This window comes from Rhinoderma darwinii, chromosome 8, assembly GCF_050947455.1.
Source record: "Rhinoderma darwinii isolate aRhiDar2 chromosome 8, aRhiDar2.hap1, whole genome shotgun sequence".
NCBI lineage: Eukaryota > Metazoa > Chordata > Amphibia > Anura > Rhinodermatidae > Rhinoderma > Rhinoderma darwinii.
Window position 1 is genome coordinate 108,611,871 of NC_134694.1, and position 19,347 is coordinate 108,631,217.

Here is a 19,347-nt window from a genome sequence, read left to right on the forward strand (position 1 = left end):
AATGGGGTCAGGAAAAACTTTCTCCCAACCCCTTATCTTTATTAAGCCATATTGCCACCTATTGCCTGGTGGGATTTGTTTTGCCTACCTCTGGGCCAATGTAATGGAAACTTGTCAGCCTATGTTATTATATATTGCGCATCTATGTAACCCATACCAGCCTCCTATGATCCTAAACTCAACGCTTTTATGCAGTGCAGAGAAACTCGTCTAAGTCCCAACTCTGTCCCTGATCCCGTAGCTCAGTCTTTTCTGTCGTTCCTCAATTATAAGGAGTGTCATATACCACGGCCCTGGTAACTGTGACCTAATCAATATTTATGGCAATCAGCTGATAGATGCCCGCCCTAAACCTTGTGTACTCTAGTCAGCTCTACCCTTAGTCATCGCCACTGGGGAACCTATCCTACTCGAGCAGGCAGAAAGCAACTGGGAGGTCAAAGGTGACTGGAGCAGACTGGTGTTACCTGGGCGAGCTGGTTTACAGTGTAGGGACTGATAGCAGGTGCGGTGATCATGCCTTCCCTGCACACCAGGAAGAGAATTGGAGTATGTCTGAACGAGAACAAGAAAAGAAAACTTAATTTTCATATATTTGAGGAACTTTGCAGGTCAGTCTTATTTCATGTATATTACACTACCTACTTGTATATGTACAGGTGTGCTGCTGGGCTCATAGACTATGTGCAACTAATGCAGTGATCTGAAAAATTGTATTACCTGTGTACGGTATTATGGTATGTGCTTCAATATGCATGTCTACGTCGCGCACAGTACATCCCGCTTTAGTCTATTACACATATGTAGGTGGGTTTTTTGTTATATACAGCATGTATAAGCTATCTGAATTGTAAAATTGTATTTAGCCATGAATTAATTATATTAGATGGATATAGTATATGCTTGTGTGTATGTGTGCTAGAGGTTTGGGCTTTGTAATCTTAAAGAGGGTTGTCTGGTTTAGAAGACCAACTTTTAGATACTCTATTAGAGAATTCTGTGTGGATTAGAGGGGGTCCCCCATTTAGGACCTTCATCTATTAGCCAGAGCGGAGAGCGTCTATTAAGAGTGTCTCTCTCTCTTTCTCTCTGGAGGACTCACAGTCCATTGATTTCAGTGATAAATATGTAATGCTTAAATTCGCCTCTGATGGCGCTGCAGGGAAATTGAACAGCTGCCCCTACAGATTACATCTGATCACTGGGGGTTCCAGTTTCAGGAAACCCTGTGATCAGCATGTTATCAGAGGACTCTGCTAACATAAATGGTATTTTCAAAGTGGACAATCCCTTTAAATATAAAAAAAATCATCTGTTAATATATATTCCATTATATTAGGATGGAAAATAAATGAATATATACAATTAGGGGAAATTTTACGCCAAAAAAAAAAGGCCCTTTAGGGCTAGCTTAACCTCCATAAGAAGGTGAATTATGTGAGGATTAAGAGCTTGATCCTTATCCAATAAGAAGATCCTTTAAAAGAATCTCTTGAGGATCATGTGTTGGGGATAATGAATGCGCCTGATGGGTGGAAGAGTTTATTATGACTGAGAGAGATGTCGTAAATACTGAAAATCTTTATGTAATGAACCTGATTTTCACTTTTATCATAGAAAATAGAAGGATGGTGTTCACTGGTTATACACCATAAGTGAAGTCTGTGATATTTCGGCAGCACCATTGGCATTAACGGCTTTTTAAAAAAAATAAAAGCAACCCATAATTTGTAGGACTGTTTTCCTGTATAGGACACACAGGATTGTATGACAACCCACGAATATACAGAAGTGCTTAATAAAACACCTGCCAATCTATACCAAACTCAGTCACCTTAGCCACTGCCAATGCCAAGAGCTAATTACCCACCACCAACTTAATCACTCCTAATAGATTTATCATCCACCACTACCTTAAATAATGTGTGTAAGGGGCCATCACAAATAAGACTGAGGCCCCATGTACACGACAGTATTTTCATCTATCCCGAAATACTGTCAGTAAATACGGATCAGTAGGCATCCGTATTTCATCAGTATATACGGAAGGGTGTCCATAAATACGGTCCGTATTGCATCCGTATTCCATCCGTATATATACGGATCCGTACAAAAAGAGGGAGGTTGTAACTGATGGCAACATGTTGCCTAGCAATGCTTCCGTAAATACGGACGGTTTATGGATGCACATCAGTAGCCGTCTGTATTTACGGAAGCTCCCATAGACTTCTATGGGAGAGTTCTTGCCATAATTACTGACAAGAATAGGACAGGTTCGATCATTTTTTAAGCGCGGACACCCATCAGTAAAAATACTGAAAGGTGTCCGTGGCCAATAGAAATGAATGGGTCCTTAATTACTGTCCGTAATTACTGATGAAAAATATGGTCGTGTGCATGGGGCCTTAAATTTTGCTTTGGACTAAATGGTCTAGAACAGGAAGATGTATCCATAAAAAAATATCTCAGGGACCGCATCTGACAGCGAACCAGTGTTTGGATTCAAGGGGACCATTTGTATAGGCTGCTCTAAGGATTAGATGTGGACATTCATCTCTATGTCAATTGCCTAACCTCAAAGCAGCCTGTATGGCTGTGATTCATGAAGACAAACACTGGCACCCCCTACACCATGGTCCATGAGAATTGATCTCTAAGTATGAATTTAGTTTATATCAAAATTGGAGCATTACCTATGCTCAGTGTTTGATTGGCCCACCAGGGTACCAGGAGCTCTCCACATGGGCCCTGACTCTGACATAATAATGGGCCAAAATAATCCCCAATGTGAGCTGACTTTGAAGTCAATCACTTGTCACTAGGAACTGTTTCTTATGGGATGAGTCACAAATAACCTATAAGACCTAAGTGATGATAATTCCAGTGTGTAAAATAACAACAAAAATTATTGATGGAGGGTGGACCTCCGGATCAACTCTTCTGGTGAGCTCAAGGGACACTGCCGACACTGCCTATACTTGCTCTATATCATCTCTAACCAACTCACCCAATTTATGAGGTGAGAATGTGTGAGCAAAGTTGCATGTATCTTGATCGGCATATGCATAGAGATAGGTGTTTACCTATGAACACAGGATAGCAGTGGGGGAGATCCACTTATAGACCATATACAACTACTCCTATCCAAGAAAAAGTCTTAAATGGTAAATACCATTTACACTGCAAAGTATTTTATCAATTCTTCATGCTTAGGTTTTCTACAACATAGAGAATTCTTGAGTTGACAGAACCTCACGTGACTCGAACTTCAAACAAAATATCTGTGCGGTCTCACCGGCTTGATGGGTGCAGCTAAAGGTTTTGCATCTCCTTGTAAACCTGACAATTTTACCAAATATGATGACCTCTAGGTGTCTGGTTTCCTTGGATGTTCAACACCTGCTTGACATCACTGACATCTGGTTGAGTAGAGACCATATGTGCAGACCAAAAGTTGCTAATGGCAGAAGTCTTCTTCATGGTCATGTCTACTAGTGGTCCTAATAATTAGAAAGAAACATCATCTGGTCCATTTTGGGCTGTGATGTCCCGAGCATTCTGATATTATACTTGGTCTATAAATCCATAACTGCATTACTCTCTATTGTTATCATGATTAGATTGATTGTTCTGTAGTCTATGTATGTAGTCTTGGCACTCAACCTTGTTTTGTGTCTATATTCTAGGAAACATGGATACGATGTAACAGAGGTAAGATCTCTTAGGGATTACCTCTTCCTATTATGATATGACCGTATAACATCTAAGCCTTGATTGTGAAGTCCATGCCCTTCCTCTGGTGATTTCCTCTTACATAGAGGAAGAGACTTATTTACAAGAGTTATTGTCTAATACATAGCTGACATACCATCCTCAACAATGACACATACGGTAAATGAGAGGTGGTAAGATGCCTCGTTCTATTAATAACCAACTTCTACTCATTTACCGTTGGTGAAAGCCTGAGGCCTGGGACATTGAGAAGATAATGTCTTGGTACATGGAATTGTATTATCATATTGCGTTATATTATAGTATATATTTTTCTCTATCCTTAGATGATTTCTATACAATGACTTTGAAAAACCGGTGCCATTACGGAGCTGATTTTGAGCTTGTCCATGGATGGATATACATAGTTGGAGCCTTTAGCCACACAAAACCTTTTGGCTCAACATTTTTTCCATATAGAGGGTCTTTATCTCAAATACTTTTCGTCAATAACTAAAACAAATTCAACTTTTGACAGATTGTTCCTTAGCGATATAAATTAAAATGTTCTTCTAACTAGGTCAACCATTTCCAGGTTGCTTAACCAAAGTCAAATGTATATCATCTAAATTATTGTCCTTTCTTGCCCTATATTATTTTCTAGAACTTTTTTTAAGGGTCATTTCATGTTGTGTCATTTTCAGGTTGACCTCACCAAATGTCTCAATAGCCAAGGGCCATTTGACCTCATTATCCACAAGTTGTCAGATCTTTTGGTTGAAGCGGGTCAGGACCTGACGTCCCATCACCTTGTCCAGAGGCTTCAGGTAATACCAAGAATAATGGAGAATTAATTTATGTTATACACAGACTATACTGCCTAGGAAGAATGGGGAAACTAAAAATATGACTGAATTACATTCGGGACTGTGTTGTATCAATAAAGGGTGTATAAAAATACCTAAAGAACGGTGTAAACTTGGCCGTACAATGGCACACACCTTTTTTTTTTTTTTTAAAGATATAGATTCGAAAGGTGTAAATTTCCTGGAAAATGTGTAAATATTGAATTTAAACATACGGACGCCTTTAAAGTGAGTGTCACGTGCTTACAGAGATGGCAGCCAGTTTGTCCAGTAGTCTTATCTACATCCAGTAACTAATAGTGGAGGTTACTTTGTCTTGGTGTTCATAATGAGTAAGCAGCATTTTTATTTTTGCTTTTTCACAGGTCTATCTTGACACTCATCCCTTTACCATTCTTCTGGACCCTCTACCTGCTCTGCACACGCTTCTTGACCGATTCCAGTCATATCACCTTCTTCGAAGCCTGGAGGAGACCCAACGGAAAGGTCAGAGGCAAATCACGAAGACTTAGTAGGTTGTCCATGTTATGGAAATAGCTCATATTGCTGTTTATATGGGTTTTTTTGTGGACGTTTTGGGAAACGTTTGTAGATCCTGGGTTACTTGTGGGTACGCATGGCGGCCATAAATAGTTTGTCTCTGGCCAACAATAAAAATATGGTCATCTGTCCATCCTTGGACTTCTTGAGCAGTAAATACCATTCTTCGAATTTCATAGAATTCCAATGTGGACTATTGAGTGCTTCTTCTGGTCACCAGAAACACTTCTTATATTCTACCCCACGTAGGTCCAACTTTTGGTCACATTTATAGCTTCTGCCTTTAGTAACAGTTCACCAATTTATTTGAGTTACCCGCAATGTTCTTCTTGGCTCCGTACTAGAGTAGTTAGGCTGAATTTACACGTAGCGGCCACAGCAATTGTACCGCATAGCGGTGCGTTCTTCAAATTGATTGTTAATGGTCACACGGTTTCGCAGGTAAACAAACAGTGCAGCCATTAACAATCAATTTGAAAACCATGCCGAGTTGTGGTTCAATTGCTGCAGCTGCTATGTGTGAACGCAGCCTAGCTACTCCAGTCCGGAGGCCAAGAAAAGCCAGGTTGCCGTAAAACCGCATCACCGTGGCCGCTATGTGTGAACTCGACCTTAGGGGACTGCTTGTCGAATTCAACAACACGTCCGTTTCCCTTCCTCATCTGACTACAATTGCTGCAGTCAATAGCCTTCTAACAGGATGCCTGCTATTAGGTGTGTAGCTATACAGGGTGCAGAGGCAGCAGCCACACTGGGCCCTGGATGCTGAGGGGGCCCAAAGCCCCTCTGCCACAGTGGACGACACAAGTGCTATAAGGGTATGTTCACACGGCCTATTTTCAGCCGTTTTTCGGGGTGTAAACGCCCGAAAAGTCGGAAGCAGAACGCCTCCAAACATCTCCCCATTGATTTCAATGGGAAAAACGACGTTCTGTTCCAATGGGCCGTTTTTTTATGCGGCCGTTTTGAAAACCCGCCGCGAAAAAGAAGTGCAGGTCACTCCTTGGGCCGTTTTTGGGGCCGTTTTTCATAGACTCTATTGAAAAAAGCTCCAAAAACGCAGCGAAAAAAACTTCTGAAAATCAGGAGCTGTTTTCCCTTGAAAACAGCTCCGTATCTAAAGACGTTTTTGAGTTTGCGTGTGAACATAGCCTTAATGACACATTGCAGGTGCGATGACCCTGTTTCTCTTTTTGGTTGGTGTGGTGGCCAAGCATTTTAGGAGATTGTGGTTTAATCAGTTCCTCTACATGTGTTATAGTTTCTCTAAATTAGGAGAAATTCCTAAAGAAAAGGAGTTATCTGCATTTCATTTTGCTATTTGATGTACGACATCTTGATCTAAGGATCAGAAGAATAAGCTCAACATCAAACAGCTTTCCTTAAATCCACCTAAGTCGTTTTTAGAAGACAAGGTGCCATTGTGTTTGGCCAGTTGCCCTTTTATATAATCCAGTATTAAGGGTTGGTATATCTGGGCAACCATGCAAATATGGTCAGTGTGATTCCTATTAATCATTAACTGGTTTCAATGTTGTTTCCTATTTTCTGCAGGGGTCAGCGCTGTGTTCTCCCCTCCATGTGTGGAGCTAATGTCCAAACGCAGTGATGTGGTGGCTTTGGTTAGAGACCATCTTACCTTCCCTATCAGTAAGGATTCCTATTCATTAAACAGGGCGTAGTCTTGTGCATGTACGTATGTGCCATTTATGATAGTGATGGCCTTTGGGCTTCCTCTGGCACCAGGTGAAATTGCTACCTCTGCACCCCCTATATCTTGACCTCTTTCCTACAAGAGATGTGAAGGGTGGGAGGTTTTTTCTCCACCAGGATGTCGGTGGGGAACATGGCATAAACTTGACCCCGAAGAAGAGTATTGCATTTCTCTCTTGCTTTATGTAATAAGAGTGTTGCTATTTTCTTCCAAATATTGGTTCTGAGACCATAAGGGCTAGTACACACAACGTATTTTACGTGGCGGGTTCCGCCGCAAAATCCGCTGTGGAACTACTCCTTCCGGTGCCAGGAAGAATCCTCTCTCCCATTGGCATCAATGGGAGTTTCGGGTGGGATCCGACCGAAGATCGAGCAGTAGCATCCAACTCCCATGGAAATTAATGAGTGGTGGAAATTTGCGGCAGAATTCGCAGTGGATTCAGCTGCAAAATTCCCCGGTGTGAACATACCCTAACAGCACCGCTACAAAAATAAGTTCAGAAAGTTCATCATAAAAGAGACAGGGAAGAGTTAACTATTTATTAAGGGAAGGTCACATTAGATAATAAAACAAACAGCGTGACAACCCCGCAACACCGTCTACCCATCTGTCCATGGATGGTTCCACTGGGTGAGACTGGCAGTATTTGCTGTCCTGGGGCCTCCTCCCTGGTTGAATTACTCATTATCTCTGCTAAGGGGTGGAAATTTGAGCCTAGATTTGTGTCATTCAGACTGAGGGTGCAAAGTTCTTCAGGTGTGTCCCTGTGTCCAGCGGAGTGAAGTGTGAGCACCTACTGCTGCCGTCATCGACAGTCTATTACTATTATTATTGAGATTTGCTCATCTCTCTGCTCTTAGTTTGGTGTTTTGGTTTTTCATGTGTACAAGTTGTACAGTTGTTCATATTTGTATACAGAATCCATGGAGACGTTACAGCCAGGCTGGTACATGTGTCACAGAGAACAATATACACCTGATAGCAACATAATAACAGTCATCACAATACAGGGGTGACACTGTGGTATAAGAGGGGTGACACTGTGGTATAAGAGGGGTGACACTGTGGTATAAGAGGGTGGATACTGTGTTATAAGAGGGGTGACACTTCTATAAAAGGGGGATACTGTGCTATAAGAGGGAGATACTGTGCTATAAGAGGGGGGATACTGTGTTATAAGAGGGGGGATACTGTGTTATAAGAGGGGTGACACTGCTATAAGAGGGGGATACTGTGCTATAAGAGGGAGATACTGTGCTATAAGAGGGGGGATACTGTGCTATAAGAGGGGGGATACTGTGCTATAAGAGGGGTGGATACTGTGCTATAAGAGGGGGGATACTGTGCTATAAGAGGGGGGATACTGTGCTATAAGAGGGGGTATACACTGTATAAGAGGGGGGATACTGTGGTAAAGATGGAGGATACTGTGGTATAAGGGGTGTATACTGTGGTATAAGAGGGGGGATACTGTGGTATAAGAGGGGTGACACTGGGATAAGGGGGGGTACTGTGGTATAAGAGGGGAGATGCTGTGGTATAAGGGGGGGATGCTGTGGTATAAGAGGGATGATACTGTGCTATTAGAGGGTTGATACTGTGGTATAAGAGGGGTAACACTGGTATGAGGGGTTACACTGGTATAAGGGGGGGTATACTGTGGTATAAGAGGGGAGATGCTGTGGTATAAGCGGGGGATGCTGTAGTATAAGAGGGGTGATACTGTGCTATAAGAGGGGTGATACTGTGCTATAAGTGTGGGAGGTACTATGGTGTAAGAGGGGGGGATACTGTGCTATAAGAGGGGGGATAATGTGCTATAAGAGGGGGGATAATGTGCTATAAGGGGGGGATACTGTGCTATAAGAGGGATGATACTGTGCTATAGGAGGGGAGATACTGTGGTATAAGGGGGGGGGTGATATTGTGATATAAGAGGGGTGACACTGGTATAAGGTGCAGATACTGTGGTATAAGAGGGGGTGATATTGTGATATAAGAGGGGTGATACTGGTATAAGGGGGGATGCTGTGGTATAAGAGGGGTGACACTGGTATAAGGGGTGGGATGCTGTGGTATAAGAGGGGTGATACTGTGCTATGGGAGGGGAGATACTGTGGTATAAGAGGGGGTGATATTGTGATATAAGAGGGGTGACACTGGTATAAGGGGCAGATACTGTGGTATAAGAGGGGGTGATATTGTGATATAAGAGGGGTGATACTGGTATAAGGGGGGATGCTGTGGTATAAGAGGGGTGATACTGTGCTATGGGAGGGGAGATACTGTGGTATAAGAGGGATGAGACTGTGCTATAGGAGGGGGGATACTGTGGTATAAGAGGGGGTGATATTATGATATAAGAGGGGGGATACTGTGATATAAGAGGGGGAGATATTATGATATAAGAGGGGGGATACTGTGATATAAGAGGGGGTGATATTATGATATAAGAGGGGGGATACTGTGCTATGGGAGGTGGGATACTGTGATATAAGAGGGGGAGATACTGTCTAACAAGAAATTGTGATTAATGAAATGTATTAGTTCAGTCCTTTACATCTTATTGACATTGGAAAGCTTCTTTTAGGTTGACAGTGGGCCTCTTACCTACTGGGCGCCTGCACAGGTTGCACATATGGTGTGTCCGCCCGTCCTGCCTCGCATATAAAATAAACCACAGCATTGCAGTGCCAGGCCCTGCCCTGGTGAATGAATCATGATAATTCCTTTACCCTAGGAACAGTAAAGTCCTTTTAATGAAATACTAATTAACCTGGACTGTGGGAGGACGTCTATGAGAAAAGTTCCTAGCACAGATATATTAATGTGTAGCACAGCACAGATTATAATGAGATTTACCCTTAGCATGAACAGAGAAAATATATGATCTGGCGCGCAGCTTTCATACCAAGGGTGGCTTGTTTTAAAATTAAGCAATTGATATAATGTTGGTAAGAACGGTCATGCTGGCTGTACATGGTCTGGTTTGACCACTTCGGACAATCCCTTTTTTTTTAAAGGAGTCCCCTATCTATTAGTAGATTGCAGTGCGTTCCATAATGATCAGCTGGGATCTGTGGAGGAACCTGGCAGCTAGCGTTCAATTCCTCTGCAGCGCCTCCACAGGGGAAACAAAGTATTACACAGTTCAAATTGAAATCAATGGGCTGTCCGTGTAATGCATAGAGGTGCCAGGTACACCAAAACAAGAGACGCTCTTTATTCTGACTATTAGATGGGAATCTTGAACAGGACTATTTAAGAATTGGTTTTGTAAACCAGACAACACCTTCAACCCCTTCCCTCCGGTAAAGCATGGAGTGGGCTCATTGGCTCCATAACTTGCATGTGTCGGCAGTATGTTACACCAAAACTTCCCTGCATTGAGCGGGATCCTGCTCGTTTAACCCCTTAGGTGCCACGGTCAATAGCAAGAGGAAGGTAGCCCCCTCCAATGTCCCATCACACCCCCCCCCCCCACAATGCGATCACGGGTTGCCAATGGTTCCCATTTCCCCCCTAAAGTTATGTTAAAAGTAAAAAAAAAAATAAAAAAATTAATACAACTGGTATCACAACATCCTTAAAAGTCCGCACTATTGCAATATAACATTATTTTACGGGCACGGTGAACGCAGTAAAAGAAAAATTAAAACACCAGAAATGCAGTTTTTTTTCCATCACCTCATATCCGACAAAAAATGGAATAAAAAGTGATCAAAACATCGTATGTAGCCCAAAATGGTACTAATAGAAACCGTTCACCCCGCAAAAAAACAAGCCCTCAAACCGCACAATCCCAAAAAAGTTATGTCTCTCAGGATATGAGGACACAAAACTAATTTTATTTTTAACAATTCATTTTTCCCTTGTAAAAACATAATAAAAATGATATAAATTTGCCATCTTTGTAATTGTTTTGACCCGCAGAATAAAGTTAACATGACCTTTTTACCGCGTGGTGAACGCCATAAAAACTAAACCCAAAAAAACTATGGAGGAATCGCCCTTTTTTTTTTTCCATACCACTTCATAAATAATTTTTTTCCAGTCTCCTAGTACATTATATGGTACAATAGATGGTGCCGTTAAAAAGTACAACTCGTCCCACAAAAAACAAGCCCTCACACGGCTATATCGACACAACAATAAAATAAGTTATGGCTTTTGGAAGGCGGGGAAGAAAAAGCAAAAATTTTAAAAAAATAAAAATGGCTGCAGAGCGAAGGGGTTTAGTCCAGTCCTATAATTGAGGAAGGAGGGGAGGGGGGTCAAGTGTGACCATAAAACATCAAATATGGAAATTTTCCAACATGTCGTTTTCATTAGTATGACTTCATTAGTGTAAACCTATTAGCATCTTACAATGTGAAGATTGTGGGAGAATTGGTCTGTGTATGCGGAAGATTACAAGCACTTCCAACTTCATTTCTTTTATATAAATTTACTATTTTGTGGCCCGTCCAATTTACTTTCTATAATGATTGTGATCCCCGAGATCGAAGATTAAGAGATTACGTTTTGTTAAAAAAATAAAAAAGACAAGATGAAAAGAAAATGATATAATATTCCTTTTCTTGCAGTTTGCAAAACTCAGGTGGCCCACGGACCGCGCTCACATGAGGTCGGTATTATTATGTGTTTGTCCTAAAACTATACGACTCTAACTATAAAATACAATTTGGTAAATAGAAATTAAATGCTCTGCTGGGGTAAAACTATGATATTTAGGAGGATCTCACAAAGGCCATTTTGATGACCATAGTTGACCATAGGATCGGAGCTGCTTGAACCCACTGACAATTCCATCTACGCCTCTGACCCATGGGTCCATCTATGGGTTGGAAAGCCACTAGTCGAAATACACATTGATGGGTCATTTCCAAACGCAGATCTCACAATAGGTATCCGCATATATACACTGAGAAAGCGTGGATTGGTAGTACTGTAGGTTTTCTGTGGGTTGTAAATCTGACATATGGAGCAGATTGTGCGTTGTCTGCCTGTTTGATAGATGTGTCCCCTGACAATAAGTTGATAGGAGTGTGTCCTGCTGATCACAGGGTTTTCTACCCCAGGAAACTTCAGTGATCAGCTTTAGCCTGTGAGAGGAAGTGTTCAATTTTCCTGCAGCACCACCACAGGGGAAAAAGAGTATTACACCGTTGAAATCAATGGGCCATCCATGTTATGCATGGATGTGATGGGTCCTCCATAGCAAGTGATTATCTTTGTAGCTGCTCTGGCTAATAGATAGGACTCCTTAATAGGGAACCCCCTCCCCACTATTCATTCAGAATTACCCTAAGGCCTCATTCACACGGCAGGGTTTCCCGGCCGGGTGCCGGCCGTTCATAAATCGGCCGGCACCCGGCTGCATTAGGAATAATAGACCCCTAATGGGGCTATTCACACGACCGATTTTTTGACGGCCGGGAAAACCGCCCGTCAAAAAATAGGACATGCTCTATTTTCGCCCGGGTACCCGGCCGCCCGGCTCCCATAGAAGTCTATGGGGCCGGGTAATACCCGGCCATCACCGTGATGTGTCCCGAGTGACGGCCGGGTTTTCCGGCTCTTGCGCTCTATCTCCTCCTCCTCACAGCGCAGAGTGCATGTGAGGAGGAGGAGTTGATGCCATTCTGACGAATGGCATCGCTGTACACTGTGTGGCAGGGCCGGGGTGTACAGCAGGTGGAAGGGAGCGCTGCGCTGGCTCCCTTCCCCTGCTTGTTTTAAAAGCGCCCTGGCCCGGCGACACCTTTGATGGCGCCGCTAGCAGCTGCAGCAGCAGCTGCTGCTGCTACTACTGTAGCGATGCCACTATAGCAGAGCGGGGAGGTATCTCCCCGCTCTGCTATGTGCTAGCCGCACTTTAGCTCCTTGAAGGAGCGGAATCCCCGTGTGTTCGGGGATTCCGCTCCTGGACAGAGCGCTTGATGTCTCTGTCCATATCTGGGCAGTGACATCAGGGGAAACTCCTGAAGCGGAATCCCCGAACACATGGGGATTCCCCTTCAGGAGTTGCCGCTGATGTCACTGTCCGGATCTGCCCGGCCCGGCACGGATGCATAACTTTATGCAAACCGGCCGGGCAGAATGGCCGATTTTACCGGCCGGCACTCGGGCTCGGACGCGACCCGGTCGTGTGAATCCCGCCTTAAGGATATTTGATTTTGAGTTTTGGAAAACCAAACAATCCTTTTAAGCAGTTTTCAAAATAAATTGAGATAATTTTTGCCGGTTATTGTAGGTGGGTGTTGTCTATACTTGGATTACTTTTTATGAGATAGCAGTTGCAAGTGTAATTCTGTAAAGACAATAAAACAATTACAAGATAGAAATATGACACCGGACACGTCTACTCGGAGAAGTGGGTGGATAAGGAATTATATATTATATGTAAAGTATTAATGATTTATGTTGTGTTATGAAAATACATATACAAGAATCAGTAAAGAGCGCTCTTATTAGGCTCTGTTCACATGAGCGTTCGAGGCTCTGTCGCAGATTCGGTCACATTTGCAGAACAAATAGCGCAGCACTGTTTTTTCTGCTAAATTGACGGGCAGCGTGACGGAACCTGTCAGGCTCCGTTGGTGCTCGTCGTGCGACCGATCTGGCACTCCTATTACAGAGCAGGATAACAAAACGAACACAGATGTGAACAGATCATTAGGCTCAAGCTGCCAAATTAAAACGAATGTATTAGGCCTCCAGTCATGTCTGCTTTTAGTAAATACTTGTATTCCCCATAAAAAAAAAAACAACGCACTTCTTTTCTTAGAACTCTGGATTGTGCCATTCCTCTGGTATTCCTCCTGGAAATGTTTGAATCAATTCAACTTGGCCTTATCATTCCAACTTGTCGATGGGGTGTGTCCCTGCATGCTCTGACACTGTCCAATCATTGCTGATAGTGTCAGACTGAGTAAGGACACACCCTATTAACAAAGGGAATGGTAACGACCTGTCATCAATGCATTTATGTATTTCCAGGAGGAATAACAGAGGGACACAAAGTGCTCCAGAATTGCTATTTTATGGGGAATATAAGTATGTACTAGAATAGACATGTCGGGAGAGCTGACAGATCTTTATACCAGTTTTGCTAGGTCCTTTAACCTCTACGTTCTTATATTGCAGATGTCCTTGATATTTAATGAGCAGGGTTTAAAGGATGTGACTCCCCCTTGTCTTCTCCAGAGCTTCATTAACCACAGTGCTGCACTCTATAAGGTTTTTGTTGTGGGTTCACAATATTTTGTAGTCAAGAGGCCATCTATACATAATTTCCCTCTGGGAGAGACAGGTTGGTATTCTATAATATTCATCTCTATGTTGTGTATTGCAGATGTGTATACTTTATGTATACATTTAATGTAAATGATTTGCTAGCGTATACAGATATGGGTCATGTCTCCTAGTCCAGAGCTTTGGTTTCATAGCTGTAAGATACAGTATGCAGGTACGAGGACACATGAACGCAGCTGTATTATGACTCCGTTTTGTATAGAGCCATAATAAGGCTGTCATAGAGATGCATGAACCACCTCTGTATGACAAAAAGTTTTTTTTGGGTACAAATCCAACAGAAAAAAAATCGTAGCGTGCTTAAAGAGGCTCTGTCACCAGATTTTGCAGCCCCTATCTGCTATTGCAGCAGATCGGCGCTGCAATGTAGATTACAGTAACGTTTTTATTTTTAAAAAACGAGCATTTTTGGCCAAGTTATGACCATTTTCGTATTTATGCAAATGAGGCTTGCAAAAGTACAACTGGGCGTGTTGAAAAGTAAAAGTACAACTGGGCGTGTATTATGTGCGTACATCGGGGCGTGTTTACTACTTTTACTAGCTGGGCGCTCTGATGAGAAGTATCATCCACTTCTCTTCAGAACGCCCAGCTTCTGGCAGTGCAGACACAGCGTGTTCTCCAGAGATCACGCTGTGACGTCACTCACAGGTCCTGCATCGTGTCGGCCACATCGGCACCAGAGGCTACAGTTGATTCTGCAGCAGCATCAGCATTTGCAGGTAAGTAGCTACATCGACTTACCTGCAAACGCCGATGCTGCTGCAGAATCATCTGTAGCCTCTGGTGCCGACACGATGCAGGACCTGTGAGTGACGTCACAGATCTGCACTGCCAGAAGCTGGGCGTTGTGAAGAGAAGTGGATGACACTTCTATACACAACGCCCAGCTAGTAAAAGTAGTAAACACGCCCCGATGTACGCACATAATACACGCCCAGTTGTACTTTTACTTTTCAACACGCCCAGTTGTACTTTTGCAAGCCTCATTTGCATAAATACGAAAATGGTCATAACTTGGCCAAAAATGCTCGTTTTTTAAAAATAAAAACGTTACTGTAATCTACATTGCAGCGCCTATCTGCTGCAATAGCAGATAGGGGTTGCAAAATCTGGTGACAGAGCCTCTTTAAGGAGGATCTGTCACTAGTTTAGTAATGCCGACTCTCCTCGCTAATCTAATAGGCGCTGTCACACTGATAATGATAGTCAAAATTGTGTCTCAAAAAGCTCATTATTTTAAAAGTTATGAGCTTTTTTCTAAATATGCAAATTAGGCTATACTAGATAAGTGGGAGGTAATACCAGCGATTCTCCTGAGGCGGAGCTCCTCCCAGCCTCTGACGCTGTCCTATCAGCATGAAGCTGCTTCACACAGTGTGAGAGACTGAGGCTGGAGGGAAGGGGGATCACTTCAAATAGCCATATGTCTGGCTGTGAACCACCTAGAACAGTGGTTCTGGTGGCATATGAAAGATTTGATTCCATTTTTTCATTTTGCATGCAGCAGAGGTATCACCAGTTGAAAACACAGTCGGGAATGGAAGCTGTATACTATATGATCACTGTGTTGCTGGGCAGGGAAGGGGGAGAAGCTGTATGAATCTGATGGACAGCGTCATACAGAAAACATGACACCGTCCAAAGTGAAAAGAAAGAGTCACCTCCTATTTGGCTATTAGAGCCAAATTAGCATATTTAGAAAAATGCTGATAACTTTGCAAGTAATAAACGTTTTTGAAAAAAATAATTACACTGTAGTTATCAGCATTATATTGCCTATTAGATTAGTTAAGAGATAGGGAATTAATAAACTAGTGACAGTCTCTTTAATTAGACGTATGCACGGAGGTATTACACACGGAGTCATGTATGACTTTATACTAAAGTTCCATACAGGCTCCGTGCACAGGGCATTGTTGTGTGCATGAGCCCCAAATCTGATTATCCTAATCACTCCGGCCTACCAAAGTGCAAGATTATTGGATTTTCCGGATTACTGAGTGTTTTATTTATAGGATTTCTCATATCATATTCTGACCCTATAAGTACCCCTTTAAGGATGGTTCCAGTAACCAAATGTTTTCACCACTGTCCCAATTTTATTTTTCTTGGTTTGTCCCTGGAAATGTCCGAGCCTCAGGCAGTTTCCTGCTAACTAGACACTGGGTGTATTCTGTATCTGTAGGATACCATTGTGTGAACTGTTTATGGAAACCAAGTACTAAATTATTGATTTTTCTAATCTAATATATTCATCAGCAGCTGTACGTACAGATAACATTAAGGAACTGGAAGCGCCATTTTACACCAGCCAATTATCGGGCAAACGATTGTTCACAACACGCTCATTCCTGATAATTGCCGGTGTGTAAAGAGGGCAACGATCGGCCAATGAACGTCGGGCCCTGTAATAGGACCTTACTCATTCAGTAATTGTATGGTAACAAAATGTTTGTCTATTTTTTGCCTACAGACCAAACAACAATTTTCTTCAATAGCCACCAGGTCTCCAAGGCCGAGTCCTGTTCACACTTATCCCAGGTGAGTTTAAGAGTGGGTTCACTTACTTAATTATTTCCATGTTATTTATAATGCATTCAAACAGGCTTATGGTACCCCTGTAGACAGTAGACTATATATCTGCACATGTTGATATTATGGATACATGCTGCTATGGGCCCCATACTGCACCTCCAGTGGTGTAGCTACATGGGGTGCAGAGGTTACGGTCACATTAAGTCCTTGGAGCCTGAAGGTGCCCAAAAAGGTCATTTTGCCCCATATGAGAAGGCCAGTACTTTAAATGATATATGATAGTTGGGGGTCCAGGAGCCTCCGGTCACACCTCTTTGCACCTCCATATGCCTATTATACAGAGCTACACAAAGTTTATCTTTGCACAATTCATATGGAGTCCTTGAAAAAAAAAATTGTACTTTGCTCTATCACATTATTATTGCCGTATTCTCCTCCAGGAGCATTGCTTGTAAGGGAGAACTAGGTGCAGCACGGAGGCACCATACAGCAGCACACGGAGAGCCTGTGGCTCCATAATATGGGACATAGATATGTCTACACCAGACACTGATTAAGGACCTTTTACGCGGGGTGATGATCGCCCGAACGATTGTTCCCGATCATTGGCCGGTGTAAACATACCCAGCATTCAAACCACAAACATTAGAACATTTGTCGTTGATTACATCTTTTATGCGGGCATGAAAATGATCTTTTGTCGGGAGCACATCCCATTGTACAAGCAGTGGATGTGCTGCCGATAATAATGTAAAGTGTTTGAAGAAGTATTCGGCACACAAAATGTAGTTTTTAAATTCTTCAGGTTTATTGTATTTGATGCCAGAGGCTTAGTGCGTGCGACGTTTCGGTCAGGAGACCTTCATCAGGCACTTAGTTCCACTGGTTCCTGGTGTATCCAGGTGTTCGGCAATACTGTCTGTATGGCAGCTAACCGCTTGTTTTGGCGCTCAAAACAAGCGGTTAGCCACCATACAGACAGTAGCGCTGAACACCTGGATACACGAGGAACCAGTGGAACTAAGTGCCTGATGAAGGTCTCCTGACCGAAACGTCGCACGCACTAAGCCTCTGGCATCAAATACAATAAACCTGAAGAATTTAAAAACTACATTTTGTGTGCCGAATACTTCTTCAAATACGATTGGGTTGGGACCCTATTCGTGCACCTGCCTTGGTCCACTACCTAATAATGTAAAGTGTGTCGAGGGTTTGTGCGAACCCCCTCACGATCATTGCTGCATGAAAATGAAAGTAAACGAGCACCGATCGACTTTATAGATCATCGATCAGTGCTCGTTACAGGCAGTTTATCTGTACATGTAAAAGGATCCAGAGCGGGAGATTTATTATTAGAATTCTGCCAGTTTCCTAGTGGAAAATAAGTTGCACATTTTGGTGCATGCTTGTTTTGCGCAAAAATTTGCAACTTTTTTGGGGTTTTTCACTGCTCCTGACACTTTTTAAAAAAGTGGGCGAGGCTTATCGAGAGGGCTGGGCCAGTCAGATTTACTATATGGGCCCTAGCTGGCCTAGATTTCAGTTTGTTGCGCACGGACAGCCCAAGATAGAATACATTTTTTAAGTGGGGTACGCCTCTTAGTAATTTTTTTCATCTTACTCCAGCAGACTTCAGTTTAAGACTGGCGTACGAAAGGCCAGTCTTAGTACAACTAGTGTATCTGTGAAATGATTGATCATTGTGACAAATGTTGCTCCCTCCTCTAAGGAACTATCATCTTTTGGATCTCTAGTAATGGATTCCTTAATAGACTCATTCGAGCAAATTGAATGTAGCTCTCCCTGTCCCCGGTTTTACCTTTTTTGAGATTTCTCCTTTAGTAGGATTTGGCCAACAGCAACGTACAGAAGATGTTTTGGAAAGTATGTTTTTCTAATGTTTCTGCTACTTTACGACCAGTCTTGCCAAAATACTGCCAAGGAGCAATCTTGACAAAGACGTTCTTCTCTCTTTCCAGACACCCCTGTATCCAGATGTCCTACCTCCATCGGATGATGTTGTCAGACAGGTGGTCCAGGGTCTTCAGGAGGCTCTGGGAATGTCTCTTTTTGGTGTGGATTTAATTGTAGACACACAGTCAGGTCGTTCCGCAGTTATTGATGTCAATGCTTTTCCAGGTAAAAAGTTGTTGCACTCCACCTAGATATGTATATATATGAAAAGTTCTGAAATCCCCAATACATATAATCAGTGCTACATATACCCAAGGGTTCCAATTCCATAAATTGCTTCTTTTTTTAGGATATGAAGGGGTTACTGAATTTTTCCCAGCTTTACTTTCACATGTGGACAAAATCCTCAAAAACAACAAAGAATCTACATCTACTTTGGAAAGTTCCTCTGATGTCCCCTCATGTGAAGATCGCAAGATGGAACGAAGATCTCTCCCGGAGCCTTGTAAAAGACAAGTCAGTAGCACATCTTATTTTACAATGCGGGCCCCAGCCTTCCCTGCTGATTGGTGACAAAAGGAGTTAACCGTCAAACCAAAGGACCTTTCTGTAGTAAATTAAACATCGACATGGACAACCTTTCATTATGATGAGATTACCACTACTGAATCTACCTAAAATTCAGCAGTCATGCCTTGTATAATTACAATTAGAAGACTACCCAAGGAACATTGACCTCTTATA

General features: G+C 42.6%; 1 protein-coding gene across 1 annotated transcript; it reads left to right on the forward strand.

Moving 5' to 3' along the window:
- Positions 1–516: 516 nt before the first annotated feature.
- On the forward strand, positions 517–19,176 carry ITPK1 (inositol-tetrakisphosphate 1-kinase). The gene is made up of 10 exons (XM_075836281.1): positions 517–611; positions 3,687–3,711; positions 4,416–4,538; positions 4,943–5,063; positions 6,672–6,767; positions 11,421–11,461; positions 13,984–14,149; positions 16,628–16,695; positions 18,669–18,828; positions 18,953–19,176. The coding sequence occupies exons 1-10, from the start codon at positions 517–519 to the stop codon at positions 19,174–19,176; spliced, it is 1,119 nt and encodes a 372-aa protein (XP_075692396.1).
- Positions 19,177–19,347: the final 171 nt, after the last annotated feature.

Bases quoted from the DNA above. Each gene is read 5' to 3' on its own strand.
- ITPK1 (XM_075836281.1), top strand. From the start codon at position 517: ATGCCTTCCCTGCACACCAGGAAGAGAATTGGAGTATGTCTGAACGAG. The intron at 4,539-4,942 runs GTAATACCAAGA...GCTTTTTCACAG, and splicing joins ACCTTGTCCAGAGGCTTCAG to GTCTATCTTGACACTCATCC. The intron at 18,829-18,952 runs GTAAAAAGTTGT...TTCTTTTTTTAG, and splicing joins TGATGTCAATGCTTTTCCAG to GATATGAAGGGGTTACTGAA.